A 20004-nucleotide genomic window follows, 5' to 3' on the forward strand; every position below is an offset into this window, starting at 1 on the left:
CAATGGAGGCAGTTCCTTTCGCGCAGTTTTACTGCGTCCACTACAATGGGACATTCTCCGCCAATGGGACGAGGAGTCGACGTCCCTCAACAGAGTCGTCGTTCTTTCTCAGGCGGCCAAGGAATCTCTACGGTGGTGGCTTCTTCTCACCTCTTGGTCAAAAAGAAGGTCCTTCCTATCCCCGTCCGGGGCGATAGTTACGACAGACGCGAGTCTATCAGGGTGGGGAGCAGTTTTTCTCCACTACAGCGCTCAGGGTACGTGGACTCAGCAAGAGTCCACTCTTCAGATCAATGTTCTTGAACACAGAGCAGTGTATCTTGCCCTACAATCCTTCCAACAGCGGCTGGAAAGCAAGCATATCCGACTTCAGTCGGACAGCTCCACAGCGGTGGCATACATCAACCACCAAGGAAGAACGCGCAACCGGCAAGCCTTCCAGGAAGTCCGGCAGGTTCTGATGTGGGTGGAAGACACGGCATCCACCATATCCACAATTCACATCCCAAGTGTGGAAACTAGGAAGCTGACTTCCTAAGTCGCTGAGGTGTGGCCGAAAGAGTATGGTCTCCTCACCCGGACGGGTTTCAGGAGATCTGGACAGAGGCCGGACGTCGATCTAATGGCGTCACGGCACAACAACAATGTGCCAGCTTCATGGCACGGTTTCACAATCATCGAGCTCTGGCGGCAAACGCCTTAGTTCAGCATTGGTCGCAGTTCCAGCTACCTTAGGTGCCACCTCTGGCATTGTTGCCCAGAGTACTGCGCTAGATCAAGACCGACTGCGGCCGCGCCATCCTCGTCGCTACAAATTGGCCGAGGATGTTGTGGTACTCGGTTCTGTGGTGCCTCACGGTAGGCTAACCGGGGGCACTTCCAGACCAATCAGACTGGCTGTCTCAAGGGCCATTCTTCCATTTGAATTCTACGGCCCTCAACCGGATGGTGTGGCATTGAGTCCTGGAACCTAGTGTCGTCAGGATTACCTCAGGACGTGGTTGCCACCATGAGACAGGCTAGCATACCAACGTCCGCCAAGATTGACCACAGGACGTGGAAGATGTTCTTATCTCGGTGCTCGGCGCAGGGTGTTTCTCCCTGGCCGGTTGCATCGTCTATGTTTCCTTCCTTCCTGCAATCTAGGTAGGAAAATGGGTTGTCGCTCAGTTCCCTTTGGGGACAAGTCTCAGCGCTATCTGTATTTTTTCAGAAACGACGACTTCCTCAGGTACGCACGTTCCTACGGGGAGTTTGTCTTCTCAGCACTCCGTACAAGCGGCCGTTAGAGCCCTGAGATCTGAACAAGGTTCTAATTGCTCTCCAGATGCCGCCTTTCGAGCCTTTGAAGGATGTCTCCCTTCCCGTTTTTCACGGGAAGTGGCCTTCTAGTAACGGTCTCGTCTCTTAGGAGAGTTTCCGAGCTAGCAACGCTCTCATACAAACTCCCTTCCTGGTCCTTCACCAGGACAGGGTAGTTCTGCGTCCGGTTCCGGAATTTCTCCCTAAGGTGGTATCCCATTTTCATATCAATCAGGATATCACCTCACCTTCTTTGTGTCCTCGTCCAGTCCATCAATTTCAGAAAGATTTGCATCTGTTGGTTCTGGTGAGAGCACTCAGGTTCTACTTCCCGCATGGCGCTCCTGCGCCACCCGGATGCACTCTTTGTCCTTGTCGCTGGTCGGCGTAAACAGTCGCAAGCTTCCAGATCCACCCTTGCTCGGGGGCTCGAGGAACCAATTCTTGAAACCTACAGTTCTACTGGGCTTCTGGTTCTCTCAAGGCCGAAGGCCCATTCTACCAGAGCCGTGGGTGCATCCTGGGCATTACGGCACCAGGCTACGGCTCAGCAGGTGTGTCAGGCACCCACCTGGTCGAGTCTACTTACTTTTACCAAGCATTATCAGATGCATACCTACGCTTCGGCAGACGCCAGCCTAGGTAGATAAGTCATTCAGGCGGCGGTTGGCCACCTGTAGGAGAGGGCCGTTTGACGGCCCTATCATGAGGTATTCTTTTACCCACCCAGGGATTGCTTTTGGACATCCCAATTGTCTGGGTCTCCCAATGGAGCGACAAAGAAGAAGGGAATTTTGTTTACTTACCGTAAATTCCTTTTCTTCTAGCTCCAATTGGGAGACCCAGCACCCGCCCTGTTTTCTCGGGGTTTTTCTGTTTTTTCGGGTACACATGTTGTTCATGTGGTATGGTTCAGTTCTCCGATGTTTCCTCGGATTGAATTGGTCTTTAAACCAGTTATTGGCTTTCCTCCTTCTTGCTTTGGCACTAAAACTGGTGAGCCAGTGATCCCACTGGGGGTGTATAGCCAGAAGGGGAGGGGCCTTACACTTTTAAGTGTAATACTTTGTGTGGCCTCCAGAGGCAATAGCTATACACCCAATTGTCTGGGTCTCCCAATTGGAGCTAGAAGAAAAGGAATTTACGGTAAGTAAACAAAATTCCCTTCGTTAGTTTCATTGAAGAAAAAAAATGCTTTCCTTGCAAAAATAAGGAAATATCTAAGTGACCCTAAACTTTTGAACTGTAGCGTAATGTTTTAGGAAGACATCAGTAGTTGACGGCAGTTTGGTGCATGCCTTAAGTAGGCAAAAAATGCCGAAAATGGTGACCAACAGAGCAAAACGCAACTCAGTCTGCGTACACCCAAATCCTGTGTTCCAGCCTTAGGCCCTGTGCGCACGCTGCGGTTTTTGCCATGGATTTGCTGCATGAATTGCTGCATAAAATGTTCATAACCTTTCTGAAGTAATTCCCCAGCAAAACCTATAGTAAAAAAAATTAAAAATGGTGTGCGCACAATCAGTTTTTTTCCCCTACAGGTTTTGCTGCAGAATTTCTCCAGCAAAAAGAATGAGCATGTCACTTCTTTTCTGCAGGTACCTGCGTTTTTTGCCGCAGGGACCAACCTGCAGAAAAACAGTGGCAAAAACGCGTCAAAACCGCACTCACGTTTTTGGCGTGTTTTTTGCTGCGGGTGCAGATTAAAGTCCATTTTCTTGTGCGCACAGCCTTAAAGTCACTTTGTGTGGCTGAAAAGTGATATGATATAGGACTTATTCTGCAGCAGGACAACTACCACAAACATCCAGCTAGTCAATAAAGTGAACCTGTCAGCTGGTACATGCTGCGCACGGATCAGGGAACATGCATGGATGTACAATTTCAGCCAAGCATGTCTGAAGTTCTGGAAGCATCTCAGGAGAGAAACATCCTTTAATAGTCTGTTGGAGACCGAGCCGCGTGGCAGATTTGTCGACAGACGAGTGATTGAGAAATGTCAGTCCAGGGGAGCGGGCGCGGAGTCACTTGTCCAACTAGTCTGCCACATGTCTCAGTTCTCAGCTGACCAATAAAGTACATTTGTCCCTGATATGCCACAGCGGCTTATATTGTACAGCCAATGCCTGATACATGCAGCCTGTAGATTGGGCAGCATGTATCAGCTGAAAGATTAACTATCTTCAGTACAAGAAGACCTGGAAATAGGTCCAATATATAGCCCAGATCTTTTCAAGTCTGTCTGGAATAACATGAAGAGACACAAATATTTGTGCAAACCTATACACACAAGATATGTGGTTATTTCTCCAATATATTAGAAACTACCTCCCTGACAATTTACCATAAAAAATGTGTACAAGTGTAACTTGAATTATTGATGCTTTCATGCCATTTTGAAGGCAATGATTGCACCAAATATACAGTGCCTACAAGTAGTATTCAACCCCCTGCAGATTTAGCAGGTTTGGTAAGATGCAAAGAAGTTAGAGCCTGCAAACTTCAAACAAGAGCAGGATTTATTAACAGATGCATAAATCTTACAAACCAACAAGTTATGTTGCTCAGTTAAATTTTAATAAATTCTCAACATAAGTGTGGGTCAATTATTATTCAACCCCTAGGTTTAATATTTTGTGGAATAACCCTTGTTTGCAATTACAGCTAATAATCGTCTTTTATAAGACCTGATCAGGCCGGCACAGGTCTCTGGAGTTATCTTGGCCCACTCCTCCATGCAGATCTTCTCCAAGTTATCTAGGTTCTTTGGGTGTCTCATGTGGACTTTAATCTTGAGCTCCTTCCACAAGTTTTCAATTGGGTTAAGGTCAGGAGACTGACTAGGCCACTGCAACACCTTGATTTTTTCCCTCTTGAACCAGGCCTTGGTTTTCTTGGCTGTGTGCTTTGGGTCGTTGTCTTGTTGGAAGATGAAATGACGACCCATCTTAAGATCCTTGATGGAGGAGCGCAGGTTCTTGGCCAAAATCTCCAGGTAGGCCGTGCTATCCATCTTCTCATGGATGCGGACCAGATGGCCAGGCCCCTTGGCTGAGAAACAGCCCCACAGCATGATGCTGCCACCACCATGCTTGACTGTAGGGATGGTATTCTTGGGGTCGAATGCAGTGCCATCCAGTCTCCAAACGTCACGTGTGTGGTTGGCACCAAAGATCTCGATCTTGGTCTCATCAGACCAGAGAACCTTGAACCAGTCTGTCTCAGAGTCCTCCAAGTGATCATGAGCAAACTGTAGACGAGCCTTGACATGACGCTTTGAAAGTAAAAAGGTACCTGACGGGCTCGTCTGGAACGGAGACCATTGCGGTGGAGTACGTTACTTATGGTATTGACTGAAACCAATGTCCCCACTGCCATGAGATCTTCCCGGAGCTCCTTCCTTGTTGTCCTTGGGTTAGCCTTGACTCTTCGGACAAGCCTGGCCTCGGCACGGGTGGAAACTTTCAAAGGCTGTCCAGGCCGTGGAAGGCTAACAGTAGTTCCATAAGCCTTCCACTTCCGGATGATGCTCCCAACAGTGGAGACAGGTAGGCCCAACTCCTTGGAAAGGGTTTTGTACCCCTTGCCAGCCTTGTGACCCTCCACGATCTTGTCTCTAATGGCCTTGGAATGCTCCTTTGTCTTTCCCATGTTGACCAAGTATGAGTGCTGTTCACAAGTTTGGGGAGGGTCTTAATTAGTCAGAAAAGGCTGGAAAAAGAGATAATTAATCCAAACATGTGAAGCTCATTGTTCTTTGTGCCTGAAATACTTCTAAATACTTTAGGGGAACCAAAACAGAATTCTTGTGGTTTGAGGGGTTTAATAATAAGTGTCCCTCTGAATAAACTTTTCACAATTAAAAAAAATAAAAAAGAAATAACATTCTTTTTTGCTGCAGTGCATTTCACACTTCCAGGCTGATCTACAGTCCAAATGTCACAATGCCAAGTTAATTCCGAATGTGTAAACCTGCTAAATCTGCAGGGGGTTGAATACTACTTGTAGGCACTGTAGATTTAATTTAAATTTCTCTTTTCTTCATTCACTTTGCAGTTTAATTGCTAAAAATAAACTATGGAACATTTCTATTTTTGAAAGTGCGTTTTTACTTTGCAAAAAATTTAAGGAGGTGTGGAGAAAATGCTGCACAATAGTGTATAACTGACAAGTAAATTCTTTGTTTCTCATCATAAATGCCTGTGATGGTATAAGGGAAGTTTTGGCACCCTGCTTGTCATAGCAGATCATATTTCAGTTTAATTAGTCTGACATAGGGCATTTTGCTAAACAATAGTCATTATCTTAATTTCTTTTCTCCAAGCGCACCCCACTTCCAGCCTTCTTTGCTGATGGCTTGTGAAGATTCCCAGTTGCTGCATGATTGTGATGCTGGTTTGAACCAAGAACTCTCCCAGGCTGCAATCACATTCAGCTATACCACTTACACAGCATGGCAGAAGCGCAGGGCACTAAAGTTGGCTGGTATGTTAGTCAGCCGAATAAGTTGGCCTCTTACTTCAGCCCAGCTGTCTCCAGTATTAGATCAGACAGATATGGTAGACAGCAGTGTGAGCAGCCTCTTCTTACTTCATCAGCCCTGCTGTCTACAGTATTAGATCAGAAAGATAAGGTGGATAGCAATGTGAGTGGCCTCTTATCAAAGCACACATGGTACTTCCAGTTTTATAGCAGAATATCCAAAAGGGAGAACACTTTTCTACTCATTAAGGGAGCAGGTGAAAATTACACTGCACATGCTCCTATTGCAGGGAATCTTTCAATAGGATCAACCCTCCTTAGCCATCTATACGGATATGCAAGTTATAGAAAGTTGAATAAAGTGATATTTTGATATGTGCAATCTGATGTATTATTTCAGAGAAATACACATTTTTCTTATAGGAAAATAAACTGTTAAGATCTACGGACCATACAGAGATCCCCAGAGTATGCCTCAAGAGCTTATTTAAATGAAGAGTGCTATCAGTGTGAGACAACTTTGCTCTCAATCACATACAGCTCGGCAGTGAGAGCAGAGCTAACAGTACAGCAGGGTTGAACAATGTCTCAATGCAAACAATTGCAGTTACCCTCTCACAGTGCTGTCAGCTCTGCTGTACTGCGCCTCCTCCCACCCTGGCTGCCTTTGAGATGGAAGCTGAAGCACTGTGAGAGGATAACAGGAAATGTGTCTGATGTGTTTGTAATGGGACAAAGTTCACTTCTGTTGTACTGTGTTAGCTCTGACCTTACAGCAGAAATGTGTCATTATGAAACCAAAGAGTCATTCATTATATGTCTCACACTGGTAGTGCTCCCTTTCATTTAAAATGAGCTCTGGAGGCAGATGATCATGGAGACTTGTGTTTGACATATAGATCTTAACAGCTCACTTGGATATAACAAAAACATGGATTTCTCTGGAATGGCAGAGACCAAGGGATCACTCTATTCAACTTAGTATGGCCTGCATACCCATGTAGACTGCTTAGGAGGCTAGATCCTGACAGATGCCTTTTAATATTGTAGGACCAGTTTCCTCTGTCAGTGTCCAGACAGTGGATATTTTAATTCTACAATGTTTACCTCCTTAGACAAAACAAAAGTGATTTGCTAACTAATAGCGTTGTGGAATTTATGTTGCAATTTTCTTTATTTTTTTTTTTTTATTATTATTCCTGGAGAACCCCTTTAATACCACAATATAATATAAAAAAGGCTGTATGTTAAAAGGTTGTACAAATAACGATAGCAAAAGTGACACCACCTCCGGTGACATCACTTCCTGCTGTGCAGTTATTGGATGTAGAGTCGTCATGCAGTCTTCCTCCTCTTTCTGTGCCCGCATGTAACACTCTTCCGCTTTAGGTAATTCTCCAGACTGTCTAGACCAGAAGTCTCAAACACGTGGACCCTCAGGCTACTGCTTGCGGCCCACAGGCATGTGGCCCCGGTAACTATAGCAGCCGATGCAGGGGCCACAGCCATCACGGCTTCATTTCAAATGAACGTTTTGCCGCCGTCGCGCAGAGTGAATCTCTTTGCACTGTTCTAAAGGCAGCCATAAATCAGTTGCAAGCAACTGATGTGTATGACGTCACCTGCTTGCATCTGATTGGCCGGCGGCTGCCATTGAAATAGTGCAGCGAGAACTTGACACTCTGCGGCGATGGCAAAATGTTCATTAGAATTTTAGATTAAGTGCTGACAGCGGCCGCGATCGTCAAGAAGGGCTTGTGCCTTCAGGTTGCAAGGAAGAGGATGCCGAGGGAACGGAGGACAGGTGAGAAGAATGTATAAGAAGTGTGTGTGTGTAGAATGGCACAATAGGGGACCAGGGTGGGACACTGCTACATGAAGGGGATCAGTAAAGGTGACATTAATACAAGCAGAGGACCTGCATGGGCACATCAGTAAAAGGGGTCAAGGATGGGCACATTACTACAGGATGGGGTAAGGATGGGGCACATTAGTAAAAGGGAGCAAGGTTGGGCACATTACTACAGGATGAGCACAAGGGTGGGGCACATTTGTAAAAGGGGACAAGGATGAGCACATTACTAAAGAGATGGGGACAAGGATGGGGCACATTAGTAAAAGGGGCAATGATGGGCACATTACTACAGGATGGGGACAAAAATGGGTACGTTACTTCAAGAAGGGGAACAGGATGGGCACATTACTAAAACATGTTGGCCAAAATTACTATATGGTGCTAATTGTAAAACTATAATACGTACAAGGGATAAATCTAAACAAAAAATAAAGCATGACTTTTTTTTACCACCAAATTAGTATTTTTTTTTAAATTTATTTAAACAAAAAAAAGTGCATGTTTGTTATAATAAACAAGCAAAAACTATTCAAAAACCGTGATCCAAAAGGTGTAGAGAGAGAAAAAAAATATGGTACCAATAAAAATGTCACTTTGTTCTGCAATCAATGTGGCCACCAAGAAGGGAATTTTGTTACTTACCGTAAATTCCTTTTCTTCTAGCTCTTATTGGGAGACCCAGACGATTGGGGTATAGCTACTGCCCTCCGGAGGCCACACAAAGCACTACACTAAAAAGTGCAAGGCCCCTCCCCTTCTGGCTATACCCCCCCGTGACATCACGGGTTCTCCAGTTTTAGTGCCAAAGCAAGAAGGGGGAAAGCCAATAACTGGTTTAAACAAATTAACTCCGAGTAACATCGGAGAACTGAAAAACCGTTCAACATGAACAACATGTGTACCCGCAAACAACAAAAAAATCCCGAAGGACAACAGGGCGGGTGCTGGGTCTCCCAATAAGAGCTAGAAGAAAAGGAATTTACGGTAAGTAACAAAATTCCCTTCTTCTTCAGCGCTCTATTGGGAGACCCAGACGATTGGGACGTCCAAAAGCTGTCCCTGGGTGGGTAAAGAAATACCTCATGTTAGAGCTGCAAGACAGCCCTCCCCTATGGGGAAGCCACTGCCGCCTGCAGGGCTCTTCTACCTAGGCTGGCGTCCGCCGAAGCATAGGTATGCACCTGATAATGTTTGGTGAAAAAATGTGCAGGCTCGACCAGGTAGCTGCCTGGCACACCTGTTGAGCCGTAGCCTGGTGTCGTAATGCCCAGGACGCACCTACGGCTCTGGTAGAATGGGCCTTCAGCCCTGAAGGAACCGGAAGCCCCGCAGAACGGTAGTCTTCAAGAATTGGTTCTTTGATCCATCGAGCCATGGTGGCTTTAGAAACCTGCAACCCCTTGCGCGTACCAGCGACAAGGACAAAAAATGCATCAGAGCGGCGCATGGGCGCCGTGCGGGAAATGTAGATTCTGAGTGCTCTCCCCAGAACTAACAACTGTAAATCCTTTTCATACCGGAGAACCGGATGAGAACAAAAGGAAGGTAAGGATATATCCTGATTAAGAAGAAACGCGGATACAACCTTAGGGAGAAACTCCTGAATAGGGCGCAGCACCACCTTGTCCTGGTGGAATACTAGGAAGGGAGCCTTGAATGACAGAGCCGCCAGCTCAGACACTCGCCGAAGCGACGTGATCGCAACCAGAAAGGCCACTTTCTGTGACAGGCGCGAAAGGGAAACTTCCCTCAGAGGCTCGAAAGGCGGCTTCTGGAGAGCAACTAGTACCCTGTTCAGATCCCATGGATCTAACGGCCGCTTGTACGGGGGCACAATATGACAAACCCCCTGTAGTAACGTGCGCACCTTAGGAAGACGTGCTAGACGCTTCTGAAAAGAACACGGATAGTGCCGAGACTTGCCCTTAAAGGGAGCCGAGCGACCAACCTCTTTCCCAACCAGATTGCAGGAGGGAAGGCAAAGTAGGCAATGCCGATGGCCAGGGAGACACTCCCTGAGCAGAACACTAAGATAAGAATATCTTCCACGAGTTGTGGTAGATCTTGGCAGACCGCGGCTGGCTAGCCCGTCTCATGGTGGCAATGACGTCGTGCTCACGGTCGACCGACGGTGAGGTGCCACAGATCTCGGTACCACGACCTCCCCGGCCAGTTTGGGGCGACGAGGATGGTGTGGCAGCAATCGGTAGCTGGAACTGTGACCAATCCTGAGCCAAGGCGCCTGTCGCCAGAGCTCTTTGATCGTAAGACCGCGTCATGAAAATCGGGACCTTGTTGTTGCCGAGAAGCCATGACGTCGACGTCCGTCTTCATCCTGCGGCTACAGATTTCTTGAAAACAAACGGGTGCAGAGCCCATTCCCCTGCGTCCACGCCCTGGCGACTGAGGAAGTCTGCTTCCTAGTGTTGTACGCCCGGGATATGAACAGCTGATATGGTGTATGCTCTGTCTTCTACCCATAGCAGAATCCGCCGGACCTCTTGGGAGGCTTGTCGACTGCGTAGTCCGCCTTGGTGGTTGGTGTATGCCACCGCTGTGGATAGTCCGACTGAATTCGGATCTATTTGCATTCCAGCCACTGCAGGAAGGCTTGCAGTGCAAGATACACTGCCCAGAGCACCAGACCACTGAGTTGAAGAGTGGACTCCTCTGAAGACGGTCTTTGACCGTCTGGAAAAGTGACACGTTCCTGTGTAGGGACATCGACTTCCCTCCCATAAGCGAAGAATGTGCTATTGAGGCGGACGCAGATGAAACTGCGTGAAAAAAGCTCGCCTCTGGATGAGGCGCCTCCTTGAAGGAGAGACTGCCCCCTCGTCTGTAGTGGACGCTGTTTGTCCAGCGGAAGCTTCACTATCGCTGAGAGAGTGTGAAAACTCTCCAGGAGATGCCAGCGATTGGGTTCAACCTTGAAAAGTTGAAGACCCACCCGAAACTCTGGGAAGGGTCCAGCGCCATGTTCAGGTTGTGTTGGCATGCTTCTAAAGGAGAGTGCCTTGACCAGTAGATTGCCCAAGTAAAGGATCACAGAGTGACCGTGAGAGCGCGGGACTGCTCCCTCTGCTGCCACGAACTTGGTGAACACCCGTGGGGCTGTCGCCAGCCAAAGGGTATGGCTACGAAACGAAATATTCTCGTCTTTAATAACGAATCGTAGCCAACGCCGGTGCCTCGGAGCAATCGGCACGTGTAGATAAGCATCCTGATGTCTATTGATGTTAGGAAAACTCCTTGAGACAGAGAGGCAATGACGGAGCGGAGTGATGCCATCCGGAACCGCCTGGTTTTCACGTGCTTGTTAAGCAGTATAAATGCCAGAATGGGACGGAAGGAGCCGTCCTATTTTGGCACCACGACCAGGTCGGAGCAAAATGCGTATCTGGTTCCTGAAGAGGAACAGGGATTACCGCTCTTTCTGCCTGCAGAAGAGCCTCGGCTCGATCGGTGCGGTAGTTTGAAAACAAACTGACTCTCACTCACAGGCCCTTGACCTGCGGTAGGTAAATGCCGCTAAAGCGGGGGAGTCTGCCCCCCCGCGGTTGCGGAGTGAGAGGGCTGAAAATTATGAGGAAAAACACTTTGGTAGCGGGTCCTCCGGCTGCCTTCCCCGGGCGTGATTGAGCCCGCTAGGAATCTATGCCCTTCTGGGCTTTTTGAGTCGTCTTGGATAGTTGAATGATTTCATTCAACCCTTACCAACAGACTATCACTAGATAAAGGCAACCTGGTTAAGCACTTCGTTGGAAGCAGCCTCTGTTCCAATCTCTCAACTACTAGCCTCTGCGTAAAAACACGGAGTTGGCGGGTGCCACTGACGTCCGGCTCGTAGAGTCTCGGACAGCAATAACAGCATGATTCGCCATGCCGACATTGCGAGTTAAAGACGCTGCTGGGACCGAGAGTACCTGTGACAGCGACCCCCTGCGCAATACTAGCTGAAATAGCTTGGAGTGCCTTCACGGCTGCGACTGCCGGAGCAACCGACCTGCCGATAGCTTCATAGACAGATTGCAACCAGAGGCCAATCTGCCTGTCAATGGCATTTTGAAGTGAAGTCCTATCCACCACTACAACTATAGATCTAGCTGCAAGCATGGAGATTGGGGGATCCACATTTGGATACTGGGTCTAGCGCTTGACCACGTCAGGGGGGAGCGACACGTGTCTCATTAATACGGTCGGAGAAACGCTTATCGTGATAAGCGTGTCGTTTCTGGACTGCTTCTCTGGAGTCAGAGTGCTAAACAAGTACTCAATATACGCTTGAGATACTGAAATAGAGATTTCTCTTGCTGTGAAGCTGACCCCTCCACTGGAGGAGTTGAGGGAGAAATACCCAACCTTTCGTTGATGGACGCAATAAGATTATTCACTATAGCGTCACCATCCGGTGCATCCGGATTGAGAGCGGTCTCAGGATCAGAGTCCTGAACAGCTACGTCTGCCTCAACGTACAGAGAGTACTCCAGCTGGGACCTTGACCAGTGATGGAGTCGAGGGCTAATCCCAGCGAGCCCGCTTAGGCCATCTGGGACTGTCGACCGTGTCGGATGCCTGCTCTCTGGGATGCCTGGAATCACTCTGGCGCCTTGAGATGCTCCAAATCAGGGCGGCCAGGGTCATTGCAACCATATTGCCCACGGTCTGCTTGGGGTGCAAAGTCTGTAAGATGTCAGTCATAGTCACAGACAATATATCAGCGGAAAAACTGCAACTTCGTCCCTGTCTCTGGACAGAGATCACAGGTGGTTCTTTTGGCCACATATAGCAGAGACCCCGGTTGAGCAATTGCACGCACTGGGGGTCCTGGAACCGTATGACATGCAGTACAAGCAGCATAGAAAGCCCGTGCATTGGCAACTTATCTTTTTCTGCTGTTGTTGTCTAGCTATCTAAGAGCCTAGCCGAGGATAGCGACCGTACAGTGAATAGTCATACAAGCATGAAGTACAAATAAACACTTCAGTACATGTAGTACACGCAGCATTGAAAACTTGTGGCTTGGCACATTTGCTCTTCTGCTGCTGTTGTCTATTTATCTAGGAGCATGAGACAAGGATAGCGACATACAGTGAATGTATAGCATACAAGCCTGACAGTAAACACTGCAGCCCATGCAATCCAAGCAGCATTGAAAGCTTGCGCGTTAGCACCCTAGCCTTTCTGCTGCTGTTGTCTATTTATCCAGGAACATTAGCCAAGGATAGCGACATACAGTGAATGTATAGCATACAAGCATGACAGTAAACACTGCAGCCCATGCAAGTCAAGCAGCATTGAAAACTTGTGCCGTAGCACCATTGCTCTACTGCTGCTTTTGTCTGTTTATCTGGGCGCATTAGCCAAGAATAGCGACATACAGTGAATGTATAGCATAACAATAAACCGTGCAGCACATGCAAGCGAAGCAGCATTGAAAGCTTGTGCCTTAGCACAAATTGCTCTACTGCTGCTGTTGCCCAATCTGACAGTAAACACTGCAGCACATGCAAACGAAGAAGCATTGAAAGCTTGTGCCTCAGCAGCATTGCTTATTTGCTGCTGTTGCCCAGAATAGCGACAGTACAGTACAGTGCATAGCATATCAGCACACAGCCCAAAAGCCCACTTCAGCATTAGTGGTGTCAGTTGCTTACCGCCCGCACAAGAGCGGGTGTGAGGTCGCCCAAAAACCTGTGACTGGTTCCGTTCTCCCAGAGTGGAAACCATAATGGCTGCCGGCTTCTCTTCCCCGTCCTGTGCAGAGGGGCGGGCCGTGGGCGAGCCCCAGCCAAGAGCGGGAACCCGGCGTCTCACTGTGTTCAGTGAGAGGGGGCTGGAGAATGCAAAGCAGACTCCAGCTCCCTGCGCTGAGCTTCTGTACAGCGTCCCGCCCCTCCTCTGACTGGCAGGGCTGGGGCGGGAACGAAACGAAAGCTAGGCCGCAAAGCCGGGGACTCGAGTAATAAGCGCGGCCGTCCTATGTGCACGGCCGACGCCGAAGTCCCCCGGCGCACCACAAGTCCCAGCCGCGCCACAATGTAAAAAACAATCAGCAGCGGCCGGCGCGGCCGTTTTCAATACATAAATTCACTCAGCAAAGCTGCAGTGAATAATAGCACCAGCGCTCCGCGCTGTTGTCCCCGGCGCACTAACACTCCCAGCAATGCTGGTGTGTGTGTGCGCGCTTGCCCGGGGACACAGAGTACCTTGATGTAGCAGGGCCCTGTCCCTGACGATACTCAGCTCCATATCCAGCAGGTTCTTTTGGGTCTGTGGATGGAGCTCGGTCTCTGTGCCTGGAGACCGGTAAGATCCCACTTCACCCAGAGCCCCTCATGGGGATGGGGAAGGAAAACAGCATGTGGGCTCCGGCCTCTGTACTAGCAATAAGTACCTCAACCTTACAACACCATCCACGGGTGAGAAGGGAGCATGCTGGGGGCCCTATATGGGCCCTCTTTTCTTCCATCCGACATAGTCAGCAGCTACTGCTGACTAAAATCTGTGGAGCTATGCATGGATGTCTGACCTCCTTCGCACACAAAGCTAAAACTGGAGAACCCGTGATGTCACGGGGGGGTATAGCCAGAAGGGGAGGGGCCTTGCACTTTTTAGTGTAGTGCTTTGTGTGGCCTCCGGAGGGCAGTAGCTATACCCCAATCGTCTGGGTCTCCCAATAGAGCGCTGAAGAAAGTTATTTTTTTTCTATATGTGGCTCATACACCCAGCCGAGTTTGAGACCCCTGGTCTATAACTGTTTTATAAATAAGAAGGAAATCCTACAGACTGAGAAACAGTGGGGGTAACCATCTCCTGATTACTTACATAATCTATTTCGAGGTTTTGTGTTCCATTTAATGACCCTAGAACACCGATTATTCCAAAGATACCAATGTGCCCATAGAGTCACCATTCCCCAGCTACACCGTCCTAACCTGCCCAGCAGTTGTACCCTGCTGCTGACGAAGTAGTAGAGGCAGACATGAACCATATTTGGAGGGTTTTTTCCTTTAGTTTTTTCATGAGTGAGGGTAGTCACATGGAAATATCAGAAATACAGCAGACAAATGAAAATACTAAAATACAAAACAATAGAAAAAAGAAAATATGTATTTACAGGAAGGTAACATTATTATGGAGGGAGCGATGAGCGCAGCAAGTTTGACATGCAAGAGTCCAAGGAAACCGCTAAAAAGGCCGCGCAAAAATGAAGACAAAGGTTTTGGAACATTTCGTCTGCCCTAGGTCACTACATTGATCAGAACCAAATACAGTCACTAAACAGCCCATGAGTACATCAGAACGAGCACACAATACACTGGATTGGAACCGAGGCTTCACTTTGCTGGGATGGATTAGTCATATAAAGCCAAAGATGAAAGTGCAGGACATGCGACAGAACACAGCAGGCCTGACCCGACCTGGCGTTATTCTGTGAATATTTAAACTATCCATAGAAAATATATCACCTCAGACTTGCCCTCTGCAACATGAATTGGGAGAAGGGTGAAATGGCATTAAATACGACAGACTATGTATATACTTCGAGTAACTCACACACTGGCTGAGATCTAAAAAGTCACTTCACACCACAGAAGATATTTAAACAAAAAAATAATAAAAAGGGGCAGGGGGACAAAAAAAAACCGAAAAAAAAACAAAAACCAGGAAGGAGAGCTGGTAAGAGGGCTGCCTGCTCCTCATGGGGTCTGGTCCCACCGGTTTTGCAGAGCTGGAGAAGTCCTGGAGCTCAGAGGCCTTTAAAGTCACATGCTACATAGAGCCACAGTTAGGCCAGACCTTGAAGGAATCCGAGATTTACAATTCATATAGATCCACTGGATCCCAGTTCTTTTTATATATATTTATATATATATTTAGTCTAAATTCTGATGTTCCAACAGGAATATAGTCCGCTGCTGAGGGCTTGTTTCAGAGATAAGGACCCTTGCGTAGAAGTCACTAGAAAGTTTGCTTGTTTTTTCCATCATTTTACAACAAAAAAAAAAAAAATTCCTTTGAGGTCCATCAGTTGTAGCTGTGTCCATTTACACTGAGTTTATCCAGAGGAGAGATGCCAAATTGAAAAAAATTCTGCCACGTTTGGCTTTGTTTCCGGATCCCATCATACCTCGAGGAAGCGGGAGCTGCTGGCCTTGGTGTGGAACGGTTCTGACCACATCCGGCGCAGGTCGCCCTGTGAAAGAGAACAGGGTCAGCACAGACTTCAAAGTGCGGTGTATAACTGCACAGAATATACTGTTTTCCAAAGTTCTAAGCCACCCCTGAGCAAAGTTATGCAAGAGACTTCTGAACAATCCATGAGTCAAAGCGAATAATGTGACAGTAATGAGAATACATCCTACCTTTAAATAGGCCATGGTCAGCAGCGGTAATAAAGTAAAGGGGACCAAATAGAGCAAAGCAGGCTGTGCAGCTCTGTGAATGCGGGAGGCCACTGTTGCCGTTAACAGTCCTGTAATGTAACAAGATTAACACACAGTCTTTTTCCCTCTTCATTTAAGGCAGTGTATAATGAGGACAGAAACGTGGCTGATTACTACACCACAGAAATCTGTTCATAGAGGGAACAAAAGGCTCAATTCACATGTCAACACCAAGATTACACTGTCTCCTACCTCACGTGCAGGGCATTGCAGCTTAGGTATCCATGGTAATGTCCACTCATATAGTGACAGTTAGTTGCTTGTGGTCATCATAACCATAAATACCTAAGCTGCAATGCCCAATGCTTAGGTATCCATGGTAATGTCCACTCATAGTGACAGTTCGTTGCTTGTGGTCATAACCATGGATATCTAAGCTGCAATGCCCTGCACATGAGGTAAAATGCATGGCTATGTCAGGAGAACTATACTACATTTCTAAATAGAGCCATTTGCTAAAAATATTATAACACCTACTACATATTGGGATAGGATCTTGGAAATACGAATACCCCTTTAATAACTCCGGCACTGGTTACTTACCCACAAAGTACCCAATGAGTGTGCAATGGAAATAGGAGACCTTCTGCATCCGTCCAGAAATGTTGGCAGTCCCTTGTGCTCCACAAGATTCAGAGGTCGCCTGTTTCTTGTAGTTGTCATAACGCAGAACAAAGCAGAGAAGTAGTCCTGGCATTACAATGTCCCCTATGCCAAGCATGGAAAAGTGACTGCCTGTAGAACTGTGCACAAAGACAGAAATAAAACACTAAGCATACACAAACAGGAGCGGATCCATCTAGAAAAGCCATTGTTTGATCTAAAAATCAGAAGGCATCAATAAGAGAACCTTACCTGGGAAAAACTAGTTTTCCTGGCAGAGACAGCCGAGGTACGTCCCTACCAACATTAGGACCAAGGTGAAGCTTCCTTGACAAGACATCCAAAGGATTATCAGCAGGTTGTGTTGCCACTTTGACCATCACATTACTGTTAAATATGTAGGCAGAAAAGAAGACCTGCAGAAGATACCAGAGAATTATATGATGGCAATTATACCATATGCAAAAAGCCTGTGCGAGATGCCTTTTAAAGGATACTTTGACACTCTCAAAGGCCTCTCACCCAGCCAACCAATTCTCATGCTTTGCTCCGATGAAGGGCAAAAACCCAGAAATGTGTCTGCACATGGAGATTCTGATGTGGCTGCATATTCAGAGTCACTGGCAAGGCTCTTTAGAAAATTAATATTGACTCTTCGGATTGTGACTTCTAGCAGGTGGCACTAGTGTCTGCTCTCTTCCTCTGAGGACAGGCTATTTGCAGATTTACTTTCTAAGGCCGTGTTCCCACGATCAGGATTCTCCTGCAGAGAACACTCACGTCTCCGCAGGAGGGAAGACACATCTAGAATACAGCGTCATCCGGATCATGGGAACGTACCCTCAGGGGAGCAATGCAAGAGCTATAAATCTCCATATGCAACTTGGCCTTCTCCGCTCTGCTTATTCTTATTGTTTATTAAAGGGAGATTTTAAGACTTTTTTTTGTAACTGCCCATTTCATCAAGTAGCTGTAGAGGAAATTAACCGCTTAGTGACAGCCAAATTTGACCTTAATCACACGGTCCATTTTTCAATGTGATAATAAATCTGTAATGCTGCCACATATCACAGTGATTCATTCTTGTTTTCATACTACATTGTACTTTATATGTTAGCGGTAAAGTTAGATCAATACATTTTGTGCATTTTATAAAAATCTCGAAAATTTATGGGAAATTTTGAAAAATCAACAATTTTTCCACATATTTAAATATTCACATCCTAAGGTTATGTGCCCACGTAGCAGATTTGTGTGCAGATTTTCTGCACACAAAACTGCATGTTTTGGCAGGAAAAATGCAGCAGAAAAAAAAAAAAAAAAAAAAAAACTTTTGCAGTTTTCTATATTTTTTTTTTAGGCATGGTAATCGCGGGGGTTCCTGCGCTGTATCCCTGCGATCGCCGCCGGGTCTTCAGCTGATGTTACAGCAGGGGCCCGGCTCTCACTGCCGCTCACAGCATTTTAACCCCCTGAATGCTGCAATATTGATTGCAATCAGCATTCAAGAGGCAGGGAGAGGGATCGCTTACCTCTCCCTGGCGATTGGGTCCCTGTCAGGTTACTGAGCTACGGATCGTCTCACACACCAGTGCAGCACTGACAGATATAATCCATTGTAGTGATCGAGCACTGCAGAGGATTATATCCGCCGCAGGAAAAAATGCAGAACGAATGAACGTATTGCAGATTTTTTCAGCACCAAAATCTGCAAGGAAAAAAGAAGCAACATGAGAACAGCAAGTCAGGATTCTCATAGACTTTGCTGGCATGCATTTTTCCTTGCAGTATTGTTTAAAATATGCAAGAAAAAAAAACACATGAAAAAAACGTGAAAACCGCAGCGTGTGCCTTTTTTCCCACTAAAATATTGATTTAGCCGCAAATATTTCATTTCACAAAGACTCCAACACTTTCACGCAATTTCTCCCCAATGTGGCAATTTCTCCTATGCTGATTGAGGACAAGTCAGGGCTCAGAAAGCAACCGCTTTATTCTTCATGTTAGTGCAATTACAGAGGTACCAGATCTCTGTAGACTTTATTTTTATGCTTTGCTACTTTTACACACTAAAAATGCCTTTTTTTTCCCTCTTTAAATTAAAGTTTTTTCTGTCGCCATATCCTAAAGAGTTATAACATTTTTCTTTTTTGGCCATCAGAGGGCTTTTTTTTTTTTTACAGGACAAGTTGAAGTGTTTATTATTTTGAGGTGCATAACACTTTTTAATCTTTTTCTATTCAGATTTTTTTGCAATTCATGTTTTTATTATTATTTCCACTATTCACCCTGCGGCACAAGTGATAAAACTGTTTTTTCTTCAGGTCAGTAGGTTTATAGCAATACTAGATTTTTATAGGGTTTTTTTTATGATTTTGCACACTAATAACATACAATTTTTGTGTCGCCATATTCCGAGAAATGCAGCTTTATTCTCTGACAGCGCACCATGAGGGCTTATTTTTTCAGAACAGATTGTTTTCATTGATACCATTTTTTATGTAACATGACTTTTTGATCACTTTTTATACCATCTTTTGGCAGTGACATTTTTGGTGTTTATTTAATTTTTTTTACGGTGTTTGACATATGGAATAAATAACGTGACTTACAGACTGGACACCACCAATTATGTCTTTTTTTTACCTTTTCCTACTGTGAGATATAAATTTTTTTGCTGGTCTCATACACTGCAGTACTCCTCCTTTGGGTTGCAACTACTGGCACCTGCAATTGCCTACTCCTTGTAACCATCTAGATGCTGCTTGCAAAAAGGGAAAAATGCACGCGCCATTGCACATTCTCCTATCCTTGATGCTGGATTTTTAATAAAGCTGTTCTTTCTACAATGTTGCTGGATACCACAAGAGTGCTGGATTTTTTCCCCTTGTTTGCAATCAGCAATGCCGTGTAGAGTCCGTGCACCTGCCTCCTAGCTGAGCTGGCTACTGCTCTTGCATGGTCTACTAACTAGATGCTGCTGTTACAATTAACAACGCCATCTAAAAGGGCTCATATCAGCCTGTCTGTTGTAAATATTCTTGGGACCAATGTCACAGGGTGTTAGCGGTTATATACAGTGCCTTGCAAAAGTATTCGGCCCCTTGAATTTTTCAACCTTTTCCCACATTTCAGGCTTCAAACAAAGATAAAAATGTTATGTTATGGTGAAGAATAAACAAGTGGGACACAATTGTGAAGGTGAACGAAATGTATTCCTTATTTTAAACTTTTGTAAAATAATAAACTTAAAAGTGGGGAGTACAATATTATTTGTCCTCTTTAAGTTAATACTTTGTAGCGCCACCTTTT

At 46.2% G+C, this 20004-nt stretch overlaps 1 protein-coding gene across 1 annotated transcript in view; it reads right to left on the minus strand.

Annotated features, from left to right (window-relative positions):
- Positions 1–14732: 14732 nt before the first annotated feature.
- The window catches only part of SPPL3 (signal peptide peptidase like 3), a 63801-nt gene continuing 58529 nt past the window's right edge, over positions 14733–20004 (minus strand). The window contains exons 9-12 of the mRNA XM_075321916.1: positions 16945–17108; positions 16633–16832; positions 16009–16118; positions 14733–15839 (exon numbers count right to left, since the gene is read on the minus strand). Of these exons, the coding sequence (XP_075178031.1) occupies positions 15768–15839; positions 16009–16118; positions 16633–16832; positions 16945–17108 (546 nt within the window). The 3' untranslated portion in view covers positions 14733–15767. The remainder of the gene's footprint in view (positions 15840–16008; positions 16119–16632; positions 16833–16944; positions 17109–20004) is intronic.

The sequence above is a fragment of the Anomaloglossus baeobatrachus genome, chromosome 1, assembly GCF_048569485.1.
Source record: "Anomaloglossus baeobatrachus isolate aAnoBae1 chromosome 1, aAnoBae1.hap1, whole genome shotgun sequence".
NCBI classification, from domain to species: Eukaryota; Metazoa; Chordata; class Amphibia; order Anura; family Aromobatidae; genus Anomaloglossus; species Anomaloglossus baeobatrachus.